General features: G+C 38.5%; 1 protein-coding gene, 1 long non-coding RNA gene and 1 pseudogene across 3 annotated transcripts; all 3 read left to right on the forward strand.

The window, feature by feature from the left end:
- Positions 1 to 4271: 4271 nt before the first annotated feature.
- On the forward strand, positions 4272 to 4788 carry LOC149110780 (uncharacterized). The gene is made up of 2 exons (XR_016207770.1): positions 4272 to 4366; positions 4567 to 4788. It is a non-coding gene; the product is annotated as an uncharacterized LOC149110780 (long non-coding RNA).
- A 4258-nt stretch (positions 4789 to 9046) lies between these two features.
- LOC149110781 (uncharacterized) lies at positions 9047 to 11908 on the forward strand (annotated as a pseudogene).
- A 1186-nt stretch (positions 11909 to 13094) lies between these two features.
- LOC149110782 (uncharacterized) lies at positions 13095 to 25652 on the forward strand. Of its 2 annotated transcripts, XM_089291165.1 has the most exons (7): positions 13095 to 13427; positions 15514 to 15759; positions 16511 to 16819; positions 20033 to 20305; positions 20994 to 21233; positions 22770 to 22949; positions 24107 to 25652. In XM_089291165.1, exons 1-7 carry the CDS (start codon positions 13169 to 13171, stop codon positions 24142 to 24144), a joined length of 1545 nt encoding a protein of 514 aa, XP_089147291.1. In that variant the 5' UTR covers positions 13095 to 13168; the 3' UTR covers positions 24145 to 25652. The 2 variants fall into 2 exon arrangements, with proteins under 2 accessions (XP_089147291.1, XP_089147290.1); XM_089291164.1 differs by lacking the exon at positions 24107 to 25652 and having other exon boundaries at positions 22770 to 23608.
- The last annotated feature ends 1870 nt before the right edge of the window (positions 25653 to 27522 follow it).

Consider the following 27522-nt stretch of genomic DNA (forward strand, 5'->3'; position numbering starts at 1 on the left):
AGATTGCAACATTTTAAAACTGATTGATCTTATCTCGGCAGTCTCAGGAAAGAGCAACATTTATTTAACATTTACTCATTTATTAAGGTTTTCCCGAATTAAATTGTAAATAATTTTAATTTTATGTAGCTAAGACTTATTTTAATGTGTAAATAGTGGACCCAATTAATTTTTTTTAAAGCGAAATACCCTTGACACTCAATAAAGTCTTCATTCATTCATTTCATTCAAACAGAAATATCGTATTATGTACATTTGAAGCTATAGAAAATCTCGCCTTGAAGATTACTTAGATGGTAACAACTCAGGCTGTTTATGTTCGTAAGGTTTTTTGAGTGGGATTATAACCTCCCGTCTTCTCAATCAACTTCGGTACCGAATTTTATGTGAGTTCATCGAGAATAACGTTGCGAGTAACTCAGTTGAAGGTGAGATGTGGTGAGGCATTCCCAGAATGCGGTCATGTTTTACAGCATTCGTCATGTGAGATATTTCAAGTGTCAAGTGCAGAGCTCTCAAGATGGCATACCTTTAAAGTTGTCCTTCAGTAGCATGTTGGGTGTTGAATAGACGATTCGACTGAGGCCTTGCGCTACCGTTATTCTTTTAATTCCAAGCTTTCACTGATCTACATCATCGTCAGGAAATGTAAAGAAAATGTTCCTCTGTGCGCTATATAAAAGGCCGTGTAGGTGATACGAATAATTAGAATATATAATAAGGACAATGAGTTGTACAAATGTGGCGATGGTAACAGGCAGTAACATGGAAATCGCTACGAGTAGTAGCGAGAACAAACTGTGATATCTAAGCAGTCTAGTTTACAATACAAGGTCTCTAAATTGAATACATTCTTTCCAGGAGTTAAGGTTGGGCTTAGACTTTTGGATTGCACGATTAATTTGATTACAATGTTTTGATTGGTAATTGTGCTTTGGCAAAGGACAATTATAGTGCTGCAATATGATGAAATAAGCGCCTCTCCTGTCTAAGCCATTTTAAACCATAAACAAGTAGTAGTCTGTAGGAAAAGAAAAACACAATTTACTATTCCCAAATATCTCTTTTCTTCCCAGAGATATTCAAATTTTTTAAATATTTATTATATCTCTCAATCTCTCAGAAACTGGTCAATTTAGCAAGCCGTGGCCATGGAATTCTATGTGATACAACTCAAAATTTAAGCGGTATAAAAATTTGATCTTAGAATCAAAAGATATCAAGCTGGGTTTTATTCAGACATCAGATAAATAATGGATACAACTCCACTATAGCCGGCATGCATGTGCTTCATTTCTTTTGAACCACATTTCAACGCAGAGGACCGGGGCGATTTTCAATGTGCCTCTTGTAATCTTATCACAAACATGACTGGGTGGTGAGATCGTGTCTAAGGCAGTAAGCCATTTTGCCATCGTAATTCATATCATCAGCGTTTGTTCGTTTTAAGGTTAGGCGGCTGGTTTTCTTAACTCTTCAATAACGCTTTTTCGCTAGGGCTCCGATCGGCATTGTCGTAGGCCTGTTGACAAATATCCGGATATTTATTGGGATATTTAGAACATTCTGAAATATTTAGAAAGTAAGATATTTAGAAAATTTAAAGACATCTAAAAACATTCATAGCTTTTCTTTAGCTTAACTCTGTGTTTTCCAGACTATTTTCTTGAAACAATGCTTGGTTCTATGCCAGAAATGATCCGGTTCAGCGATTTCACACTACACAAAATGTATTCCATATCATTAGAAGCACTAATCAGGCATCGTGGTTAGCGAATGGTAGAGTCATATGAGTCATATGGTAGAGTCATATGGTATGAGCTACGAGAATGTGAACGCATCAGGTATGTATTTCGTCCCTGGCGAATACCGTTATAGAGACTGGATCTCCTAGTTTTAGGGGGCAACAGACAAGCCATGGATATCGATCAGATGACAAGTGGCCTAGCAAGTGTGCCAATCGACCTCAAACAACCGTTTGGCTCGGAGGATATTGCTGCAGTTGTGGCAGGAATGCTGGACCTCACTCTCCATACGGACGAGAACAAGGAGGTGTCTGTACAGCCATTCCGAGGTTGGTCTCTTCTGCTCACCAGTGACTCACCTTTTCGCGAATACCGTGAATAATCCTGAATAAAGGTGTCGGAAGCCTTCCGACACCACTATGAACACCACTCTGAACATGATGAATCATATGTTTGAACTATGCACATAGACAATAGACAACTTAATTATTAATAATTAACTTTTCATCAAAATGGAATATTAGAGCCTTTGGACACAGACAGGTTTCGTAGTTCAGATGCGGAAAATTCATTGTCTTCCGCTTTTCAAAAACCAGTCTTAGTTAATAGCGGGGCACCTTAACTATAGAGACAGAACCAAATGCATGCATAAAAAAAGAAAACCATGCATCTCTTTTTTTCATGGTAAACACGGCTTGCGGCATGGATCGCGGGAGGACCACACCAAAAACCCTGGCCACTTTTATTTAGCGTGTAGTTGAAGAGTAACATTTGATTAACAACTTGATATCAAAGTTGCAATTCTGGAACTCTGGTATTAAAATGTAAGGTGGCAAAATATTTAATTTTCAAGACCTTCCTACATTTAAATTTGCACAACTTTAAATTGACTCATACGTTTGGATGACCAAACGAGTAATCACCTTGACAAAATATCGTCCAATTAAAAAAAAAGTCCAATATAACCATGCATCGTGTGAGCTTACTGTATAATTCTCACGGACGTTACATTAGACGTTTAGAATTATCATTTCATTTTGTTTTGATATTCCAGCAAGGATCTAAAATCATTTAGTAGAATTGATTTCGCTTTGATTGCAACAAGATTATAAAATTTCAAAACTGATTGATCTAGTTTCGGCACTTTCTGGAACGCATGTCTTAACTTTATTTTCTCAACCAAACAAAACTATCGTATTTATTTTTGCACATTTGAAGCTATAACACTATTTTCATGGCTTACACTGATTGTTTTCGTAAGGGTTTGTGGATGGGTTTGTATCCAGGGAAACTATAACCAACATATATGCAAGTTTCCATGTAAAATGAACACACGACTCCCATCTTTTCAATCACCGTACCAAATTGATTGCAAGCACATGGGGAATAATAAGTTGTGGATATTTTAAATTGATTTAACCTACTGACTTAACGTAATAGTTAAACTGAAACAATGATTTGTAAAGATGTTAATAAAACAGTATTCGCATAATTATTTGAAGTAGTAATTAGAACGATCTCCAAGTCGATCTCAGCGGTTTCGAAAAGAAACAAAAAGGTCAGGAAAGGAAAGAAAAGAGGAAGAGAATCGAACTGTTTTCGCAAAGAAATAGTATTTCTGAGAAAGTTTCCCGCTCTCAAAATACTCTAGTCCAAAAAATTACTCAATTAAGTCGGGAATACGAAAGAAAAACGTTTGGTGTCATGAATAACAAAAAGGACACCAGCAATGAAAGACTTAAGTATTCTTAATTTTAAGAATAGATAAGACAACACATCTCTGTAGCTTTATAACAAGTATGCATGGATTATTGACGGAGCTTGTTCTTTCAAGATGGCTGGATCTTGGCCTCGTTCTTTTTAGCGTATTAAAGGGGGAGGGGGCACTATCCAGCCACAACAAGCTTGATCAATAAAAGATTTACTACATGTAGACTACGAGTAGTCCCTCTTTCGCTTAGTCCGTCGTGCGTGACGCGAAAGAAAACCGCGAGAAAAAAATGGCCGCGCGAAATCCTGGAGGCGAGGAGCGCGCGAAAGGAGGGATTACCGCCTAAGCCCAACACCGCGGCAAAACGTATGCGCATGCGTCAAGTTTAGCATTTCCGGTTTGCCCGTGTTGTTCGGTGGTTCAGATTAATGCTTCTTGTTGTGAATCAGCAGCCACAGATGAAAGAAGAAAGGACCGCAAATACAAAAAAGGTATGTAGACAATAACTTGTTGCAATTACTGGTCCTGGAAATGTTCGTTGGACCCTTTACGAAATGCTCCGCAGTGGCCGTCATTACTGATTAGTAAGCCTTTTGTCAGTTCGTGTTGTACATACATACATACATTTGATAACTAGGTTTTAAAACTATGCAACTGTACAGCTGATGTGGACCTACTACTACTAAGTCTAGATAAGGAAAACAGAAATTTACAATACAATCGTAATAATACTAAAAATAGTGTACAATAATAGTTAAAAAGAGGGATCGAATAATTTAAAAATATCTGAAGTTGGGGTTCTTATTTATGCCTGTTTTTTTTTTTTTGTTTTTTTTTTTTTTTTCAATTTGTTGCTTGGACTGCTACAAGATTATATCCGTTGAAAATTTTTTTCATGGTGACAGAGAAGGTTCGTAAGTCTATTCGTTGTTTATCGATTTTATTTAGCTTGTAATACTACGAATTTCATAATGGAAGTGATCTCACGATTTCAACTTGTTGAGCTGATCATGAGAAGCTCACTTAAAACTTAAGCTACATGTAATAGTCAAGCGCCTGCATGAAAATACAAATTTTCGGTTTAGAAATAAATTTCAATTTTACTTTCAGAATTTCATGATTACAACAGCAGCAAGACTGCCTTCTTTGGTGAGCCACTCTAAATAAAATGCCAGAGAACTTTGAGGTACCATTGGATTTTCATTCAGGATGGATAGGTCAAAGGAGTCTTCACGTTGTACATTGCCAGTAATAAGAGGCAGAACACCATTACAGAACTGTGTAGTAACTCACTCATTTGAAACAATAAATTTATTAAAATGTAAAATCATTTCAGTGAGTTAAATGATTTTCTATGTTACAATAACATGTTTCCTTTATGCACCACTGTTTTGCTAGCCTATCCGTGCATATGTACACAAAAAGACTGTTCAACTAACTGGACAAGTTTTTAATTCACAGTATTTTAAAGTTATAGCTTTCAGATTTTAAACTACCGTACTTTAAACTCACTTGAAGTACATTTGAAATCTGAAGGTTTACAAACATTGGCTGCTGCCTGAAGAGCCTGCTTTTTTGACCATCCATATCCCTTCGGCTTGTGCTGAAACTTCAAATTCTTCCAGAATTGATAACATCTCAGGATGCCCCATGTTGCTGGATAAATAATCCCTTTTCTCTTTGAAGTGTATTTGTTTTCTGGGATCTGTAAAAAGAATGGCATTATTGCAAGTTAGTTCACTGGAACTACTTTTATGTCCTTACCTTTCAAGGGGTTAAATGTGAAGAAAGGTAAAACATCTAGTAATTTTACTTCATTATATAATAGAACTGACATTTATGTTGGGGTAAAGCTGTGTCTGCTGTCCTAGTTAAGAAACATGCAATAATTAATTAAACAGACTTTTTAAACTGAGTGGCCTTATGGTCTTCCCAGGAGACCTGTATTTTAAACACAAATGAGAATAAAACAGGGCAAAGTACCTGAAATATGCTATTGTACACAACAAAACAAGAGTTCTTTTTTCCTCTAATACACGGTGTTCTTCACTCAATCTTGGATCTTCCCAGAGAATAGACTGCAAAATGACATTGAAAAGACCAGGTGCAGTTTTGTCAGCAAACTCTTTCATCTGTCCAGGAGCATACAGTGGCACGGCATCACTGCTTTCATAATGATGTTGCAAGGATATCTAAAATTTTCCGATCAGCTGGTCAAATGAATTTTCTGAAATTAATACCAAGGTCACCTAAACAGCATTAAGTTATTTTGATTGTTACCTAAGTCACTAGTCAATATTCAAACCAAAATAATTATCGGTTTTCCAAATCATTAAAAGGATGAGACTTGAATAGTTTGTGGCAACTCTGACACAACATTTTTTCTTGGCCAAGAGACTCCTCAGATAACTCTTCCAAATCATTGCCATAATAATTGAGAAGTCCTCTAAATCCTTCTCATTAGTGCTTATGACTTCAACTGAATGATGAAATTTATGATATTGTCAATACATGTAAATAATGATAATCTGTTTGAATGAGTTTTGGTCAGATGGTGTTATTATAGTGTGCCATGGATTATCATGATGTCAAACAATTATCCTTCAAAATACTTGTATCTTGTACGTCTTGTATCTTTACATTTCAGGTAAGTGATACTAACCTGATAATTGAGCTAAGTCATGGATTGCTGTTGTCATCCTGTTACAAACTGTTTTATCCACTGTAACTTCACCATAGCAATTTATTTTTACCACCCCAAATGATGTTTGTATTTCTGCAGTGGACGTTTGCTTGCTTTTTGGGTACTGCAGGTCTATTCCACAAGCCTCTTCTAGAAATTTAAGTCTTTAGAACAGCAATTGGAAATGGTTCTGAACTTTTTGGAGGCCTTCACTACTGCAGTGTTGCTGCTTTAAGTTCTTGTGTAGTCTTAAAATTGATAAATTGCAAGATCTAAATAAAAAATTTAAAAAAAAAATAAGAAATAAACATATTAGTGATGAGTTTGTGTGTATCCAGATACTGAAAATGGATGACCAAAAAGCATATCCCCCCACTAATGAAAAATGGAGTAGGTGAATTTTTAGTGAAATTTTTCATGAAGTGGGTGCCCATAGGGTTCCTGGACACCCCTCTGACTGAATCCTCAGTGTGGAGACAACAATGCAGTACTACTGAATTTCAATAAGTATATGTGAAACTGACATTAATTTTAGACAATATTATTGGTGCAATTTTATGGGTTTGGTCTTAGGAAAAATAAGTTTGTCAAGTAGCATAAAGTTCTTGTTTTGCTGTCTTTAAAATTATTATTTTTCTTTAAATTCGTTTGGCAATTAATTTTTCAAAATAATATTTCCCAACTTGTGCTACCTTTTTCTTTTCAAAATATACCAATTTTAGACTGAACCGCCTGTGGTGGCTTTTTGTAGGTACCTTTTGAAGTTTGTCATCTGAGGTCTGTTTATTTCCATCTTAGTGGAGAACCATACATGCATAAGACTTGGATCATTTAACACGAAATATAATTAAATTTAAAATGAATTTTTTTTTTGGTATCATGTCTATTTTGCCCCAAATTTTACAAAATTTGATACCAACAACTTGTTTATTGTTGCAACAAAAATCTTTGAAAGAGTATGCTTTCCTTTTCCTTAATTTCATTTAATTTGCTAGTAAGGAGATTCCGAAAATCCTTGCAGCAATCCAAGGCAGTGCGAACCTGCGTGTCAATTATAATTAACCGATGTCTAATTGACTGACCTGCCAGTAGCTCTAACACCGGCGGCTTCTAGTCAGGATGCGAGGTAAACCTTGTTTCTTCGTTCACTCTGGGACAGCATTTGTAGCACCACCTTGCACCTGGCTTGTACCTATGACATGTTGCTCCTATGGCATCCAGGGCTGCAAAAAGTTTCGCAGAAATCCGCTGTTTCCTGACGCCTTGCGAATGGTTTTCTCTAGGAACCGAACATCTGTTGTTGCTCGTCCGTATTTCGTCCCAGTGAACACGGCAAACTGTTGAGCCCACTTGAGTTCGGCAGCTCTGGTTAAATCTTCAGACAGAAAATATTTTTTGCCGGCACATTTACGGCTGCTTTTGTTGGCTTTCTCACATTTTTCTGCGAAGGAACCGCACAACCAAACCAACGCTACAAGGAGAACTACTCAAAAAAAAAATTGCTCTTGTCGAGCGCGAACGCGCCCGAAATTCTCTCATATTTTGTTGTTGGTGCAAACACCAAACCCCTGGGTGCAAGCGCTTGAAACTTAAATGAAAAATAAACTTTTCAACGAGACAAACCTTTTCCCTACTTTCTTTTGTTAACTCTTACTTTTTGTTTTCAAACTTCGCGGTACGGGATTTTATCTTGTTTACATTGGATTTTAATACGTAACCGGAAATGCGTAATTTACCGGAAGCTCAAATTTGTGCTCATGCGCAGTGCGTTTTACCGCGGTGTTCCTAAGCCCAAGAGTTTTCCCTTTCACCGCCAATTGATTTTTCCTTTCGCGCGCTCCTCGCCCCAGGATTTCGCGCGGCCATTTTTTTCTCGCGGTTTTCTTTCCCGTCACGCACGACGGAATAAGCGAAAGAGGGACTACTCGTAGTCTATATTACATGGAAAAAGAACATCATTTCCTTGCGGAACACAGCGGGTAATCCCGAGCGGGCAAGATAGCGCCATCTTGCCCCCTTGGGTAGCCAACCACAGCGCACGATTCGATTCATCTTGCCCGCTCACGGGACTAGCCATATAATAAAGCCTTTTAATGCCCAATTCTTCCATTTCACTGTGGCTACGTGTTTCCTCATGAATTCGTTCTTCTAAAGTTTCATGATTAAATATATCAGATAGGAATCACAGCTGGTTGAATCTTCCTCTTGTCTCCTCGGTCTCTGCCCGTCAGGTCTCCTCACTAAACTCTTATACCTGCTCTTACTCCGCTCGGCATAACGTTTTTGACGACCGCAGCTCTTAACGCTGTTAACTGCTGTGTTAGTTTTCACAAACCGAAACAATACTGTTGACCTCACTGGGACTCTGGTTTCGATCAAAAGATAACAAGTTAGTTTTTATTCAGGCGTTTGCTAAAAAACCTCTTCATGTCTTTAATCGACAATCGCTTCATTTCTCTTGAACTACATTTCCATAAGGAAGATCTAGGACGACTTCCAATTCCACGCTTAAAATCTCGTCTCAAAAATAGACGGTTTTGTTCTTGCGGGTTCGTACATGCAGTTATACTTCAATAAACATCTAGTTTTAACGGGCTTAGTGTCAATTTGAGTGATCTGATTTTATGTTTACACATCCTCAGTGCCAGGGCGGATATGATTTTTTTCAATGTCGCAAAACTACTATTAAAGGTTTTAGAATAGCTTGCGACTACCGCAAAGCGATTGATGCCGACATTTATCTTGTGTTATCATTCAGTGTCTTACAATTTAAACAATGTTTTGCAATTGAGGCGACATAAGACTGTAAACAGGAAGTTTTAAGGCCTGTTCAAGGTCATTGGAGCTCAGAACTTTTCATTTTTCTAAAACAGTCAAGATTGGTTGATAATTTTAGTACTTTTGAAAAGTTCATTGACCATCATTCAAGAAAGCGAGCACACTAAATCATAACATTTGCATACCCGCCGATACTTGTTAAAGTGTGCTTATTTGTCCGCCAAAGAATTGATCTTTTTCGTCAATTTCGGCGCGTGCAGAATGGAAAACGACCGTTTCAAGTCGTCTGTCATAAGTACTCAACTTGAACATGGATTAGATATCAAATGCATATCCCTTGATGGCAGCCTAGTTCCATCTAAGGTCGACGACAGCAAGCTTTTGCTAAGCCAGGCAAAGCAATTGATTGACAAATACGTCTTTGGTACCAAGTTTCACATTGATGAGCTGAGGAAGCAGAACAGCGCTAAAGTGAAGAAACCTCCAATACTCCCTGTCTCCAAACAAGTAGTTACTCCTGTAGGATCCGAAGAGACAATTTATTCCATCGGAAATTGTGGTTTGTTTGCCGCCGTTCTGACGGCATACGATAACCACTGGAAACTTCGAACCTCTCCAGATGACTGGTGGTTCTGTGTTATTAAACGAGTCGCCTCTGCCATCGACAAAAACGCCAAGAAAGAGTCCGTTCGTGAGATGTTCGTTGATCACAAAGGAAAGAAAACCATCGAGGTAGAAGTGTCCGATAAAAACATTTATACTGTCGACTACAGCTGGTTTTTCGATCAAATATCGAAGGGTGTACAAGAGAACATCAAAGTGCCTGAGTTCGTGGGAGGAATGACTGCAGATTTTAGCACCACTACTGGCGTGCAGAAGATTGTTTCGCAGATCACAATGATGACTTCCCTCCAAGAGTATTTCCGCTTTGGTTTGAAGCCGGCGTGTGGAATTCCTGCAATAGAGATGCTAGGTACTGAAAACGAATGGAGCAAATTAAAATCCAAACTGAAGGTACTTCGGACACTGCTGGAACCCATAGAGAACGACCTTGATTTGCCATCAGCATGGTGGGATGTAGTGGAAAACGTGTTTAGCAACCTTCTGGCTACTTACAAGGGTAGCTCGGTCAGCGAATGGTGGAGTCATATTATGGGCTTCGAGAACAGGTAAGCATGTGGCATGTATGTCCCTGGCCAGTACCGTTACAGAGGATGGATCACTGAGTTTTTGAAGGGAAAAAAACATGTCATGGATATCGATGGAATGACAAGTGACCTGGTAAGTGTGCCAATCCACCTCAAACACCCGTCTGGGATGACGGACACTGCCGCAGTTGTGGCAGGAATGCTGGGCTTCACTATCCACACTGACGAGGGCAAGGAGGTGTCGGTGCAGCCATTCCAAGGCTGGTCTCTTCTGCTCGCCAGTGACTCACCTTTTCACGAATACCGCGAGTCTTAAATAACGATGTCGGAAGCTTTCTGGTTGAGATTACCATTCTGGACATGGTGAATCATGTGTTTGAACTACATGTATGGCAGAGACAATAGTTTATATACAAAAAGGCTCTGCAATTTTCTTCTAAAGCTTGATTTAAGAGGTACTAGTACTGTACTAGATTTATGAGAAGTAATAGACTTATGATTCTAGATTTGTGAGAAATACTTTCCACTTTGTTATGTATCACAACTAATTGATGTGTAAGACAATTTCCTTTGATAATTCATGTTAACTTTGCTGATAAGACGTTATCAAAAAGCGTGAAGCTGAATAAAGTCGTTAACAGTGTTTATTCACCTTTAAGGAACCTTATTTCTAGATTAGCTACGACGTTCATTGTGAAAGAAACATCGTTTATAGACGTTCAGCTTAAATATGGACGGTGGCTATTTTGCCAGGAGAACTGTATAGCAACTCAGTTTGTCAATAATCAAACAAATGCTGCCTAATTATTCTTCCTGCTGTTTTCATAATATGCTTTGATCTGTGTAAGGATTTTAAGAATTAAGTTTTGTCACTTGGGTTGTGATAGTGCATTACCGTTTGATTAAGCTATGGGAATATATGTCTCTCTGCGTGCCACGTTTTTGCAATCCCCATGCACTTGTCATGTATGGACTTTTTCTAAAGTTATTACCTTGGTATCATCATCTGACCATTATAATTTCATCTTGGTACCCTTGACATAATTTTTTCAAAAGGTACAGCTATGAAGCTGACAGAATGCTTTTCACATTCCCAGGTGATGCTGTTAAGCTAACTAAATTTGATTCTAGTTTTAAAAGCTTTTAATTTTCAGATTTCCAGAATTCCAGTTCGTTGTTGTTATTAAGGCAGTCGTTGAGTAAAGAATGGACCCATACTATATAAATTATTACGATGCAAAAGAGCTTAGGCGACTAGCCACTCAGTCTAAAGCGACGATTGCAGTCTTATTGATCTTAGTGATAAGATCAAATGATCAGGAGACACGTATTATACTTTCTAATGGGCTGGGAGCAGTGTTTGCATCATTACTTGACTATTTAAGATTCAGTGGCGGATCCAGACCTTGAGCTAATTCGGGGGAGGGGGGGGAGCGGTTGTTCTGCTTGCCCTGCCGGCTTTTTCTTCCTTCTGTGATTTCTTTTTTTTCTTTCACCTAAAATAAGGGGAGAGTGGGTCCCCTGGGCCCCTCCCCTAGATCCGCCACTGAGTTCTCTTCTTTTGTTCTAGTAAACGCATTTCGAGTGACTCTTGGAGAACTGGCTACAGCGTTCGGGCACCCACCGACATCGTTGTGAAATTAAATGACGATTTTGATGTTGCTGATCAATCCACATATTAAGTTATGCTTCAACAAACCTTCTAACAGAACCCAGCACTATTAATACGAGAGCAGTTAAATTGGTTGACAATTTTAGTTGTAGAACTTCCTTGCTCGAGTAGAACTTTAACTACATTGTGTCACTGAGCTTGAACATGAAATTAAAACTCTGTGCGTCCGCCGTTTTATTTTTTATTTATTTATTTATTTATTTTTAAGTGTGGTTATTTATCCGCTGTAAGACTGAAATAATGAGTTCAGTCCAAGCGTATAGACCCTTTGCATAAATAGCGGCTAAATTTAATTAATTTATACATTCTAAGCCTCACAATCATGTGCAAATCCTTCGTCTGACAACATTTTTACGAGGCTAAGGATGTGAAAGGTATTGTTATTCAAAGTTTGGCCCCATTTATGCAAAGGATCTTGATTTTGGTGTTAACAGTGAATGAAGAATTCTGCGGTGGATATGTGAAGTACCAAAGACGACTGGAGCAAATTAAAATCCAAACTGAAGGAACTGTGACTGTACTGCTATCGACTTGGAAAATCTAAAACGTCAAATAAAGTAAAGAAAACATGGCTTCAGAATTAGGCTGCAGTTAAGCTTTTGTACATTATGTTGCATTTTTTCGAGCATTTTAGTGAGCATTAGGCATTATTTGAGCATTTTAGTGGCATTTTCCCGGAAAATTAATTTTTTCCCACGTACAGAAAAAGAGAAATCTCTTAATGAGTATCGGACACCTTCACGCTTTAAGGGGCATTATGGGTGATCCGTGCGAATTTACAAAGAAGTAAAGCTGTAAAACATACGTTTTTCTTTATGTTTCCGTTCTGATTTCACATTTGGAGACAAAACGTGTACTGTAGATGGAGAAACCCCGTTTCTAGGTGTACCAGCGTTTTTGAGCCGATCGAGTGATTGTTGAGAGCGTAGGAATTTTTTTACCGTTAAAACTGAATAATTTCATCTAGTGTTAGCCGCTCAAGCCACAAAAATAACATTTCCGATACTCTGAGAAGTAGGGTAGTACCTAACTCAATCGACTCAAAAACGCTAGTAAACGTAGAAAAAGGGTTTCTCTATTTACAGCAAAATTTTCTTCTCGAAACATAAAATCAGAGCGGAAATATGAAGAAAAACGTGTCTTTTGCCGCCTTGTTTCTTTACAATCTTTAACCTGATTACCCATAATGCCCCCTAGAGCCTGAAGGGGTCTGTTGATTGAAACGCTTGTTCCCAGCATCTAATAATTTCACACCGAAGCCCTCATAACTCGATCTTTTCTTGATTGGCATTTTTTCCGTAATGCAATACTCCAGATATTCATTATTTACTTGCCAGTCTGGATGCTGTTCAGATCACTTATAGTTTTCGCGAGTGTTCAGCTAAATTCGATTGCTTCACATCCCACTTCATAATTCAACATCAAAGAGCTATGGATGGCTGCGCTAAAGAGGCGAAAATAATGTTAATAGAGAAACGTAGCGGGAATCTTCACAAAGCTTCCTCGATTTTATCTGTTAGCGCAATTCTGTTGACGATCGCACTGTTCATGAGAATGCAGACACTCGTCGATGACACGAAAATGATGGATTTAAAATTCACTATGGAAATTCAACAAATCAAAGATGCTCTGAAAGAACAGAAAGCTTCTCATCAAGCTCGTGTGAAAGAGAACTTTCACGCTGTCAGTGGTAAGTGATGAAAGAAGAAATATTGAAACAACGGTTTAAAGAAAGTAAATCCCATCTTGTTATCGGACCCCTTCTGATGAACAAGGTATCTATCGTCTCAAGCTTTGCACGTTTTTCACGGCAACAACGAGTTTGATGCAATGCTTATTAACGGTGTCGATGAAAACGAAAGCTGAAGGTTTTTGTCTTCCCTGTATGTAATGCTTTCAGCAGAGAATACAGTTAGCAATTCAAGCAAGCAAAGTTTCGCATCGCAACAAGAGAATCATTTTATTTAGTTTGGAGAGCGTTGTAGTGGTGTTATATTTTTGTATCAGCTCGGCCTGGATGGGTTGGTAATTCAATTTGTCCATTTTGGCGCATTTTGCCGGCATTAAAAGGTTGCCAACCGTTGATGCTTCAAATCACAGAAGTTAGGATTTGAATCCAGTGACTTACCTTTTCACTTTTTATTGAAATGGAGACATTCAAACGACTAGTGACCCCCGTATTTCGTTTCATGAACTGAAACAGACAAAACTGCATTGATTTTACGAAAAACAAGAACAACTAGAAAATCAACTCACGTTTCATAGTTCTACAGTAAATAGATTTGATCTACAACCTGAAGACTACTTTAACGTAGATATTACCTCTAAGATTGTTGTTGACCGCAGCTACAAGATTGAGGACTTTAAGCAAATCGCTACGGACGGCTATCGGAAGTAAATTTCCCCCAAAATGAGACAGTGCGCATGTACGTCGGTTGCATCCAGCCGTAGCGCGAAATCTGACTACGTGAGTCGGGATGTTTTGCCGTAGCGGCTACTACGTCGGGTTTATTTCGCTTCTCTGGCCCTTTTCAACAGACATCTCGGCATTTTAAGAATTCCATTGGATACTATGTCCTTTAAACTCAATTTAAGTCAAGATTGTGTCAAGTTTGCCTCTCATAAGCTTGTAAATCCATATCCTGAATTGACGATAAGTTTTGGCAAAGGTGTTGGAATGGCGAAGTGAGTCAAGTGAAATATTCGTGTTCAGCACGAGATTGTTTTTCTTCGGTTAAGTTTGCTTTGACGGTTTAGTGAAGATGTTTTATATCTGGATAACTATACGATGCTATTTTGCTTCTTTAACTGTTGATATATTTGTGCTCTTCACTCGATATTGTTTGAGATATTTGTCTCTGAAATTATACATTTCATCCATCAAATTGTTAAGGCATTTACTTTCGCTCAGTAATAATCTGTTCGTCCTAGGAAGACGAATAACGGCCATCGTCCTTTGAGCGAAGCCATTTGGCTGTGAGAAACTAAGAAGAATTTCCCCGAAAGCCATATAATAAATCCTTTATTGACCAAGCTTGTTCGGTCAAGATGGCTGGATATTGGCCTCGTTCTTTTTTTTGCGAATTTATGGACCTCGACTCCGTGTCGGTCCATAAAAACACAAAAAAAGAACTTGGCCAATATCCAGCCATCTTGACCTAACACTTGGTCAATAACCCATACATCTTACTCATACGTCTGTAATCCATGCAGCAATGGATAGATAAACAGCTGTAAGACTGCTGATAATTGGAGAGCCTTTTATATATCGATCCATTTTGTAGCCGTCAGTTAACGGTGAAAATTGGAAATCCTGTTTTATGTTGATTCATTGTTTAGTTAAGTTTCAGTCTGTTATTGTCCTCATTGAGTACAGCAAAAAAAAAAAACATCTCCGTGGCAGCTGTTTATGCAAATTCTTCTTTAATATCACGGATCTCGTTTCTCTTCTAATTTGAATTATGGGGGAGTTATAGTGCTTCACCAGCTACTGGGAAAAACTCTCGGCGAAGATACAGTTAAAGATTTTGAAAACTGCAGTTTTTAAGCGAGGCGAATAAGTTTTGAGCATTTAATTTTGTATTCTCTCAGGTTAGGGTCATAATTTTCAACTCTTTACAACCACTCATTCTTAGTCAATAAGCATCCAATGTGTTTCGCTTCTACAAACGTAACAAAGCAATTTGTCAACCCTCTCCCCCCTCTCACCGTTTCATGTGCGAATCAGTTTCTCGTAGGTAATCAGACATAAATGCAAACATTTCATTTTTCTATAGACATAAAGTCCAACGCTCACATTTCAAGACGCAGCTTAAAACCCAACCGCCAGTATCCTGATGGCATTCAAGAAATAAGTGACGGAATCAAGAAGTATGTAACCTCCATTGTCAAGGAATCTGTGGCGTCTTACTGTCTCTCTCCTAACAAAGTGTGCGTGGCAGGTCCCCCCGGACCAAAGGGGATCGAAGGATCTCGAGGTGAACGAGGACCAAAAGGAAGTACTGGAATCAAGGGCGAAAGAGGTATTTAAGATTAAATCACGTGACCTGTCCCTCGATGCTCTGTTCTAAAGGAGAGCTCGTTAGTCCTTAAGTCAAATAGAGGTTTATTTTTAACGCTATTAGGAGCTTTTGTGTTTTTGTTTTTTGTCTCTGAAAGTTTTCAGTTGTGATCAAATTAACACGGTCAGGGGTAAAGGATAAAAACATGTTGAATAACGTGTCAATCGTGTAGTCGTATCACAACTAAGAGACTCCTAAGTCACCATATGTCCGCCATCTTGGATACACCATGTCGGATTTCAAAAGTTGATTTAAAACATCAGAAAAACAATTATAAAAATACAAACCCCGCAAATAGTTTTGGATAAAGTCGTAATTCAATTCAAAATCCTGGATGGATTCTATCAAAAGCGACGAGAAATTAGCCAAATTGCTGTGTTCTTTGCTTCTTGACTTTTTATGGCGTGCGGTCTAACTTATTTCTGACTGTGTCATTTGAAGAAGAAAATTAGTACACAAAGAACTAGCACAGAACAAATCAAATGATCGCTGTGTCAGTGCCATGTATGTCATCATAAGTCGTGCTGTAAGTTAACAACTTATACTTCAAGGAAATGACAACGAGAAAGAAAAAGGTTAAGGGACAAATGAAACTTCGCGATTCAAATTACTGTTACACTTTTTCTATACATTAAAGCCTAAGTTCAGCTTTAAACGTCTGCCACTGTTTACGATGAATCATTAATTTTATTTCCTTCATTAAATATTTCAGGAGCTCCTGGACATCCGGGACCTAAAGGTGATGCAGGGGAGTCGATATCTGCTCCAGAAGTGATTGTATCTCCTGCCTCACTCACTGTAACTCAGTACCAGACCGCTACGTTTTCCTGCTCAGCTGATGGTAATCCAAAGCCTAACATATCCTGGAATAAAATAAGTGGAACAGAACTGGTGAATAACGACGTTCAAGGCAATAAGCTCCAGATCAAGAGTGCTGGTTACAATGACTCGGGGAGTTACGTTTGCACGGCGACAAATGTTTTTGGACGAGCTAAGAAGGTCGTGAAGCTTTTCGTACAAGGTAATCAATTTTATGATCGTCACGTACGCTTCAAGCGATGCTCTAAGTAGAGCGCTGTTAAGTGTTGCATTATCGTCAATTAGGAAAAAGTTAAGTTTATTTTAATGTTGCAAATTCAACAATGGAGTCCCATCTCCATGCATTTTTAATTGCGGCCAAATCAATTTGCAAGTGCATCCAAGTAAGGGAGAGGATAAACAATAGCTGCTGTAACCTTCGCAATTCTTAGAGACTACCTCTTATATACCCATTGTTTTATCGTAAAATTTATACATGTTACATATTTTAATTGTATATACATTTTTATTATTATTTCTTATTCGTAAATAATTTTAATATTGTTTTTTTGTGTGTCCCCAATTAGTTGTGAAAACTAAATACATTGACACATTAATAAAGCTTTTAATTACTTTACTTACTTGATATGTATGTTTAGACACCTCCCTAATAATAACGATGCTTTTGCTTGCTTACGTATTTATCAATTTTTTTTATTCATTTATTTAGTTATTTATTTATTTGTTTGTCATGTATTCAAGTTAAGATATTTCCAAAACATTTTGAAACAGTTCTTGACGTCCTTTTGTCAATCTTTTTACACTGAGTTAAGCTACAACTTCCCCTTTCGCTGTAATCATACACCGCGCAATATTTCCAGCCCTTTAATCTGTTAGAATTTAGTTGGTACCGTTTTTTATTCACTCACACCCTTTTAATGATAGTTTGAAATTGTCCAAATTGTTATCTTTGTTGCCGCGGTTTTCTTCCCCTCTTAAAATCTGTCACGCTCACACTGTGGTTGTGGTACAATAAAACTAGATGTAAGTTCTGTGAGAGTTAAAATTTGTTGTCTGTAACAAATGTATAGCCTGTTCTAGGCTCTCGATCAGTGGGGACGAAAAATAGCAGGCGGGTGACGAGCAGATCCCGCTCACTTTTTCGATCGTCCCTACTGACCGAGAACCTACAACTGGCTATACATTTACAGACGACAAATTTAACCAGGCCCTTTGCAGCTGGGGTCACGTGACCACATTTTTCCTAGAAAAGTTTTATATTATCGGCTATAACTTAAAGAATGCCAGAAATGGAAAGAGCGCATCGAAAATACCAAGATGGCCAAGTTTGAGGCCCCTGGAATTAAAGAGTAAGTTTATACGACAGTTTGAATTTTCGGAAAACTTAGAGGATTTGTATGTAAAATGTTGTTGGAGAGCGAGGTCTTGCTCTCCAGCAACTTTTTCCATACAAATCTTCTTATTCTTTTAAAAATTCGGACCGTCATAAAATCTCCTTCTTTAATGATTGGGGTCTCAAACTTGGCCATTTTGATATTTTCGACATGCTTTTTCCATTTCTGGCATTCGTTAAGTTATAGCCCATAATTTTAGGAAATATAGGTCACGTGATGGCTTAGCTGCAAAGGGCCTATTCTCATAACTTACCTGTAGTTTTATTGATCTCAAGTCCACTATGCCGAGTGATGCGGAGAAGCTCTATACTAAAAGAATGAAGCGTCAATTCAGGATATAAAGATACTATCATATCAAGGCCGTAGCTAGTAGCAGGCAAGCCGAGACACTTGCCTCAGTCTCTTTCTTTTTCGTTTTTTGTTATTTATAATCATCATAAACACCTTTAATACCAAGGGAAAGACTTTAAACATGGGCATTGCCTCGGTCACGATTTCTTCGTGGACATTGTCTCAGTCATAATTTTTGTAGAAGCCGACAAAGACGACAAATACAGGACACGTTATGGGCGTGCAACAGACGTCCCAAGAAACTGTGGAACATTTAAATTATATGCGAGTGTGTGTGGGTGTGAGATTTTTGTTGCGTGTGTGTTTTTCTGTTGCTTGAAGAGACTGATTACAAGTCTCGATGTAATACTACCGAATTGAATTGCTATGTCGAATTCTGCGAGTGTTTGTCGTTTTACTGGGCCTGTACAATTTTTTTCTGGCAAGTACGGCCCTGCAAATGAAAATTGTTAAAACACTTGTCCGAAAAGGCGTTTATAATCACATGAAATAAGTTCTTAGAACATCCTCCTCCTTCATACATCAACTTGAATGTTCTTTCAACGTTGCACTGATTCGGGAAGGGGCAACTGAGCTATAACCTGCCTTTTCGTCAGAAATTCAAGATTACACGAGACGAAAATAAGGAAAATAAAGAAAGTCAGTAAAAATGACTAACAACTAGACTGTTCACAGTCCTATATTCTCGTATTTTTATTCGATCGTTCAAAGCGCGGATACAATCGCGAGAGAACTGGACGCCAGCGCAAAACGGGAGACTCGACAGAGTAGGGGGAGTCAATAGCCCTTTTCACGGTTAACTTTGCTCATTTGCATTACGAAAAAATCTAGCATGTGTGAGGCAATTTCGGGCTATTTCGTGGTTTTAGCCGGAAATTGCGAGGCATCCACGTTGGATTACATTGTAATGCAAATAAGAAAAATTAACCGTGGAAAGGGCTATTATTCCGCAAGTTGGATGTGAGATTGTAAATAGCCAACGGGGCGGATAGCGCAGAGTTGGCGATATTCACCTGATATCCAACAAGCGCGAGTGGAATAATTGTTTTCATAAAAACGCTCCCAAAATATAGAAAATGAAACTAAGAAAAGATAACAACACCCAAAAAAATCACGCGTACGCTTGTCATATTTGTAGAGCATGGCATAATGGCTCATAGCCCATGATGGCTAAGCCAATGAAAACTCTTGAATTACATTAACCAGAGATCCAGTTTTTAATAAAATGTGACAACCCTGTTAGAACTGGCTTTGTCAAACTACAGTATGTCTCCTCTCTGAGCTTAGTAACCTTAGTAGTTTTGTATCGAAAAGCACGTTTAAAAAAATCTCTGTGCCACGCTTTTTAAAAATTCAGGAAAGGAAATACCCCTTACTAGCCGTGTTCGAAGTCCGCGCGTTAAAAAACAGACCATGCAAGTTTCTTTCCCTTTCGATTTATGACCCAAGCGAAAAACAGGCGTAATTTACAGTATGGACCGAGAAGACGGCGCTAGTAAGATATATTTTTTTATGTCTTCTACGCGTACTTCTCTGATTCGAAACGGTAGAATAAGGCCCGCTAAATTTACCGATCCTAGCGAGCGTAGTCACTACGAAGCATAAGAAATGTTAACATATTCTAATAGTTTCAATCGTTTATTTGTATGTTTATTTGTTTTTACGTCCAGTTCCCCCACAATTCCTCGAGACTCCCGAAGGCGTTGTTAAAGTCACAGGAAATTCAGTAGCTTCTCTTTCCTGTCGAGTATTTGGTTATCCACCACCAACAGTTGTTTGGTCAAGAGGACTTGTTTCATTACCACAAGGTCGAACCACTGTTAACAATGGCACACTGAATATCTCCAACTTTAAACCTCAAGATACTGGTCCTTATCAGTGCAAAGCCACCAACAAGTTGGGATCTGTTAGTGCATTGACAACCTTAAATTATGTCAAACCAGGTGAGTGCCGATGAAGATAGATCTAAACCGTATTTGTCCCAGAATATCTCCTATTTTAGTCCTCAAGACGTTGGTCCTTAATCGTGAAGCTACAAACAACCTTGGGTCTGTTAGCGCACGATAACCTGCGCAACATGTGTGTGACAGCACCTAGGAACCGATATTGCTTATTTTAATTATTTTTTGTTTCACTGATCGAAACGTCCAAAACAGTAACTTACGCAGACTCCCCAGCTAAGCTGAAAGTCGACAGGCAGTTTAGCCTTCCCTGTATTTGTTAGTTACACTGATCAACTTAAGTACCCCTTCGTCGTCGCTTACGGTTCACAACTATTACTTTACCCCCGCCTTTTGTCTTTTCTAGCTGATGTTGCAAGTTTTTATTAGGATCTTTAGATTGAAAGGAATAATCCTAAAGCGTATTGATCACGTGTTAATCAACTAATTATCAAACTCGAGTTAATCTGTTTTTATCTATGGCAGTCTGATTGTCTTTTTTTTCTGCAAAATATGCAATAAGAGGCTGATGAATACTCTCACAGTGGCTATTACGCGGTCTTATTAACCTGTTGCAGTGATTTTGTTAAGACCCTGGTACTTATTCAGACGTTTTACATACGGAAACTGTTAAGTCTCTTGTTGACTCTATAAAATTTTGCTAAACCTGTCTTTGTTTTTCTTTTTGAAGTTCCAGATTTCTGGGGAAATTCGGCGATAATAACAGGAAATGCACTTTATAAAAGTCGCCTTGATGAATTTCTAACACCTGCTGTTGGAAGCAACCCTAGTTGGGTCCTGTGTTACCACGCCTCCAGTCACGGCTGGGCTGCCAGTTCCTTTCACAGCAGGTGTGATGGGAAACGAAACACGGTTACCATCATCAAAAAGGGACAGTACGTGTTTGGAGGATACACTGACATACCTTGGGGTAAACAGAAATTTTCGTATGTGTTTTCTTTAATTATAGGTTATTAAGGGACGGACCATTAGAAAAGTGATGGGGGTGAGAAAAAGAACATTCATGCAAGGGAAGGTGACTGAAACAAAAAATCGTGCAAAGAAGAAGTGAAGAAAAAAACTTCCTGCAGAGTGAATTGCACTGTCGGGCTTACGAAATGTACCCGCCTGGCAAACAGTTTATACTGCCGTTTTCTTGGTCCTGGTGAAATCCCCAATGACCTGGTTTTTTCTACAGTTAGGAAAACGGACATTTTTCCCTTTCAAGGCTGATACATTTTGTGCGTAGCAACTTCATCATAGACACTGGTAGCCAAACACCCTTGCAGAAAAATCCTTATAGATAACCATGGCTTAAAAGTGATTAAAAAAAAAGCCCTGTGCTAAAAACAGCCACCCTTCTAGATTCGTTTGCATTCAAGCAAACGCAGCACACACCGTGTTTTGAAAGTCTCGACATTTTGGAGTGATTTCACAACTGACATGTATAAATGACGATCGCGGACACAGATGTGCACACCCATTGCGAACCACTTCTCCTAAGATGGCCGCCAAGATCAACGTTGGACAAATGTTGTAAACAAAGCAAAAAAAAAAGAAGTGTTAACACAACTAATGCGTTCAGTATGGGCAGTTTCAATCTATTTTAGGTTTTTGGCATTATTATTCTACAACGACGTCATTTGTACTCACTGATACCTAAAATTTACTACGGTTTTAGTTTTAAATTCTTAACTTATTTCATTGAAAGCCACACACTCGTGAATGTAAAAGATCCACGGACTAGCCTGCAGGCCGTTAAAGCCTGACATCTCGGCACTCACCTGACTTCTTCCTAACTTCTTCTTATAAATCAGTATAAAAAGTAAAGAGTGTAGTAATCGGACCTCGTGTCGTACAATCGTGCGAGGCCAATTTGAAATTACGAGCACGATTACTCCCTGAATTGTACGACACGAGGTCTAATTACTCATTAATCGTATCAATAACAAGATTATTAACCTGTTAATGTTCTAGATTACCATGGTTAACAATGAAAAAGTAGTAATCCGATTGTACGGGATGATGTTCGGAAGGTATTTTGTCTACCATGAATTACGGAAAAGGTTAATCATTTTAATCGAAAAGTTATCGCCGTTTCACAATTTCAGATTCAAATTTCAAAATTAAAAAAAGCTTTTGAGAACTGGTTAAGATGAACGACTGTTATATAGCTGGCGTTTTTCCCGCTACAGCGCGCCCATTCATTAGCTAGTTCATGGTCACATGAGATCTGACAATGAAACTGTTACCCGTCAGATGCCACTAGCGGGCAACATTGCAAAAACTATGACGTCAAACGGGAAACAGTTCACTGTTACCCACGGGACCAGTCATTAAGTGTTATTTATTATTGTTTATAGGATCGAAGGAGCATACGAAATTAGTTTTTGTCCTGATTTGGTCGTCAAATTTCTATGCTTAATTGTAATGTAATTCCTATTTAACTTTATATGTTCCTTTTTAGAGTCCAGCGGTGGATACACTGCCACTTCCAATGCGTTCATATTTTCACTCCGCAACAAAGAAGGTCTTGGACCATTCAAGAGCTTGCTGACGAACCCGTTACGTGCAATTTACAGGAGCTCAGGTTTTGGTCCGGTATTTGGTTACGGGAATGACATCCTCATTGCTAACAATGCAAATGGTAAGACTACCTCATTAACAAACTTTGGCTACTCTTACTCTGTTCCAAGTGGAGTACAAGACAAGTCAACAATCCTGGCTGGGACTTTCTTTTTCTCACCAGACGAGGTAGAGGTCTTCTACCTCGGCTGAACAATAACAATAACTCATTAACACTAAGCACCCTACAAAACGTACGCAAGATTTAAACGCAACGCATTGCAGCATTCTTGCATATGGAAACTTTTGCTACCCCAGTGCATTACACCATCTAACATCGTGGAACATACTGCAACCGGATGACCAAACTTGGGCAACAAGTTTTCGACAAGGATCAGTTGTATGTCTAACATGTTACGTTGAAATATTGCGTGTGTTATCATTTTACCTTCCCGTTTTTCATTTGATTGTTTTCGACACCCTCAATTCCATATGTTTTGTTCCATATAGAATATCCTGTTTTGAATGCGAATGAACTGTTCTTAAGACTAAACTGGGTGCATTTTCTATGGTTATGTTTTGGATTTGTCTCTATACGGCGCAACATGAACTGATGAAGCACGAATTGACATCATGGCATAAGCTGCATAAGTGATACCTTCCCTTGTTGTAGAGTTGAAATTATCGTTATTATCGTTGTTATCGTTACGTAAATTTCAATTAACTATTGACTGGAAAAATAAATCTATTATTGAACCTTGGTCTCGCTATTTTCGGGGTACGGGGGGCTCGCTACTTTACGGGGGACAGGGGTCGCTACTTTTGGAATCTATTAGCGGCCACAAATTTTACTTTTGGGGGCTTACTACGGACACTACGGATAAAGACTTATGAGAAATACTTTCCACGTTCATATCTATCACAATTCAAGTATCCTGAAAACTATTTTCTTTGATAATTGTCTTTTCCTTTAAATGTAAATATTACAAACTTCGGAATGTATATAAGTGTGGTTATTTATCCGGTGTAAGACTGATCAAAATGATGAGTTCAGTCCAAGAGTATAGACCTTTGCTTAAATTCCGCCTAAATTTAATTATACATTCTAAGCGTCACATTCACGTGCAAAATCCTTTGTCTAGAAACATGAGTAGGAGGCTAAGGATGTGTACAGTATTGTTATTCAATATTGGGCGCCATTTATGCAAAGGATCTTAATTTCCCCTTTGGTGTTAACAGTGAATGAAGAATTCTACAGTGGATATGTTAACTACTAAAGACGACGGCAGCAAATTAAAATCCAGACTGAAGGAACTGTGAGTATACCACTATCGACTTGGGAAATCTAAAGCGTCAAATAAAGAAAAGAAAACATGGCTTCAGAAAAATCCTTCAGAAATAGACTGCAGTTGCACCGATGACACGGACCAGTGGTTACTCGGATCTCAACACAATGAAATATATTGGGCGTCAGGGACTGGCATATTCATTTCAGCCATGTACTGTAGTATCCAACAATAGTATTCTTCCGCTGCTTTGCTTTGTCTTGTTTTATTTCTTTCAGATCTGTTTTAATTCTCTATTTTGCCACTTAAGGTATTTGTTTCCTCATGGTATTTGACTCTCTAGTTTTATTACTTTCTCGAACGCGAAGCGACTGACACTAAGTTTACATTTAAACCGAACGACGGTTAAACTCCTCTGAAATTGAATAATAATTAATAGCTTAAATATCCCTAGCGGTTCACACATTCTGCACGCATTCATAGCTTAATTATTCCGAGTGGCTCACACATTCTACACGCATCTAGTATTACAACAGTATCATTTTAGTTTCACTGTTTCTCTTAATGAATATAGATCCCTTCACGCTGTAAGGGACATTACGGGTGATCAGGACAAATTTACAAAGAATCAAAGCGGTAAAACATACGTTTTTCTTTGTTTCCGTTCTAATTTCACATTTGGAGACGACACGTATACTGTACATGGGGAAACCTCTTTTCTAGGTGTACCAGCATTTTTGAGCCGATCGAGTGTTTGCTGTCGGCGTAGGAATTTTTTTGCGGTAAACGACCAAAAGATTACCAAGGTAAGAGAGTCAATCCCCCATATAGGTCCTCTAACTAAGGTAATCCCTCCAAGTTATTTTTAGACATTGTACCCAGTTCGTCCACGGATATTACTCGCGCGTTGCGTGGATGTTTTCGTGGAGGATCTGCTTATGTTTCGTTTCGTTTCGTTTCGTTTCCAAGCAAAGGGAAACCTCCAACGCTGTGGGGATGTCTTCTTTGATATTTTGAATACAAGCAAAGGAGTTTCGGCTCTCAGTATGTTTTAATACGTTTCAAAACTTAAATAGGAGTTTAAATAAGAGACGGATGTCCCCTCCATAAACAATAACAACTAAATGAACGGCAGGGAAATGAGTAGACAAAGGAATGCAAGGCAAACAAACGTCCAAACACAAACTAGGCAACCGAACAAATAGATGGTCGAAAGTGCAGGCAGACGCTTGCTGCCCAAGTAGCAAAAGCAGTTTTAGCAGCAACGGCAACAAAGCCAAAGGCAACATCGATTAAAGAACGACTTAATATTTAACCTACGAATCTCGCGAGAATTTAGATTCATTCATTTTGACTATACTGTCAGAAATATCCCAAACAAACCGTTTCAAGCGGTCCTCAAATTCATTGGATTGACTTGTTCAATGCAATGTAATGTGGAATTTGTATTAAAGATTAAAGATTAAAGATTAAACAGAATATGTAAGACAGCGTCAAAATTCGAAAAAGAAATTTTAAAAATTGGCGGTCGTATAGTTCAAGTTCTCTCGAATATGCAGAATGAGGCTATTTCACGTTGTTGTTCTGTGACCTTTTGTAAACAACGGTAAAGAAATGAACAAAGAATTATAACGCACGCTCACACAGCCATTGTACTCGTTGCCCTTGCCGTTAAAGTTTGCTTAATTCAACTCCCTAAAACCGAATAAACAGCCAAATAGTGAACAGCCAAACGAGCACAAAGCAAACGAAAATCCGGTTGAACAAAAACACGACTGAGAGTGCAGAAAACATCTCTGCTATTAAACGAAATCAAAACATGATATTTAGATTTAGCCAAGCCTAAAAGCGGAGCTCCTGGGCCGGGTTTTTCAAAGCCCGATTAATATAACCCAGGTTAAGCGAGAATTTTGATTTGAATTTTGTAACTTTGCAGTGAGGTTTACGGTATATTGTTTGGCCTTCTGTTTTGAGTTTGAATAATCTCAAAATACACAAAACAAAAGCAGTGAAAAACATTTGTATACAAGAACTATTTATACTTCTGTTACTTAAATCCTGGGTTAGCGTTAACCAGCTTCCGAACAACCCGCCTTCATTTACAACAAGTTAATTTGACATGAGCCCGCGATCCAATAGAAAACCAGCACTTCTTCAGCGGTCAACTTTAAAAAACACATGACCTCGAAAAGCTCTAAACTTGAGCCCGCGATATGGTCACATGATACTGGTCAGCGGAAACCTTGAATTGACAGAGGTCAATTGACAATAATATGGATATCCAATCTCAAAGAAGGAGACTACAAATCAATTTAGAAAGCAGTGCAGCACGGAGACGGCGCTCGCTTATGTAGTTGATACTCTGCTCTTCAATCTAGACAAAAACCATATTAATGGTATGGTTCTAGTAGACTATAAGAAGGCTTTTGACATGGTGGATCATGTGACTTTGCTTAGCAAGCTTGAAGCCTACAAACTAGATAGGAACGCTTTACTTTGGTTCGAGTCATACCTAACCGATCGAACTCAATTGGTATCATTCAAAGGAGAAACGTCGACTGTGAGGAGTATCACAGCCGGTGTGCCACAGGGTTCCATATTGGGTCCCTTACTTTTTGTACTGTTTATCAATGACTTACCTTTACATGTCCACACGCAGTTGGACATGTTTGCCGATGACACCACCCTCCTTGCTTCTTCCGATTGTGCTAATGTTAAAGAACTTAAGAACACACTCTTCAGTGAGGTCTCCAATGTCAATGAGTAGGCAACTAACAACAAACTGCCACTTAATTGTTCCAAGACGAAGACAATGCTAATTGATGGACCGCGCTTACGGAAACGTTTGAGTAATGAAGGTCGAAAGCTTGAGATAGAGCTCGAAGGAAGTACATTAGAGCAGGTTGAGAACGTTAAACTGCTAGGCCTTGAACTTGATGAAGAACTTAGTTTCGATATTCATATTGACTCTTTATGTAAGAAGATATCGAAGCGTATCGGTACACTCAACAGAATCAAGGCTTATCTTCCAAGAGCAGAGCGTATACTTTATTATAATTCTTTAATTAAGCCATTGATATTATATTGCGGCGTAACATAGACAAGCTGCTGCAGCCACGACAACATAAGTAAGATTTTCAGGCTGCAAAAACGCTGTGCTCGTATTATCCTTGACGCCCAACAACGCCATAGCACTGTAGATCTATTTAATACCTTAGGATGGGTACCATATTACATCGAGGCTGATATAAAAAGATGTACAATAGCTCATAAAAGGATTATGGGTGCTTCCCCGTCATACATAAACGATTTATTAAGACTAAATAACAGCCAGCACAATAGGAATACACGGGGCGCTAATTTTACCAT

The sequence above is a fragment of the Orbicella faveolata genome, unplaced genomic scaffold (assembly GCF_042242905.1).
Source record: "Orbicella faveolata isolate gen_17 unplaced genomic scaffold, um_ofav_v1 contig_24, whole genome shotgun sequence".
NCBI lineage: Eukaryota > Metazoa > Cnidaria > Anthozoa > Scleractinia > Merulinidae > Orbicella > Orbicella faveolata.

What these genes read in the sequence shown, in the direction of transcription:
- LOC149110782 (XM_089291164.1), top strand. Translation starts at nt 13,169, where the DNA reads ATGGATGGCTGCGCTAAAGAGGCGAAAATAATGTTAATAGAGAAACGT. An exon ending in GAACTTTCACGCTGTCAGTG is followed by an intron (nt 13,428 to 15,513) that starts GTAAGTGATGAA and finishes ATTTTTCTATAG; the next exon opens with ACATAAAGTCCAACGCTCAC. An exon ending in ATACACTGACATACCTTGGG is followed by an intron (nt 21,234 to 22,769) that starts GTAAACAGAAAT and finishes GTTCCTTTTTAG; the next exon opens with AGTCCAGCGGTGGATACACT.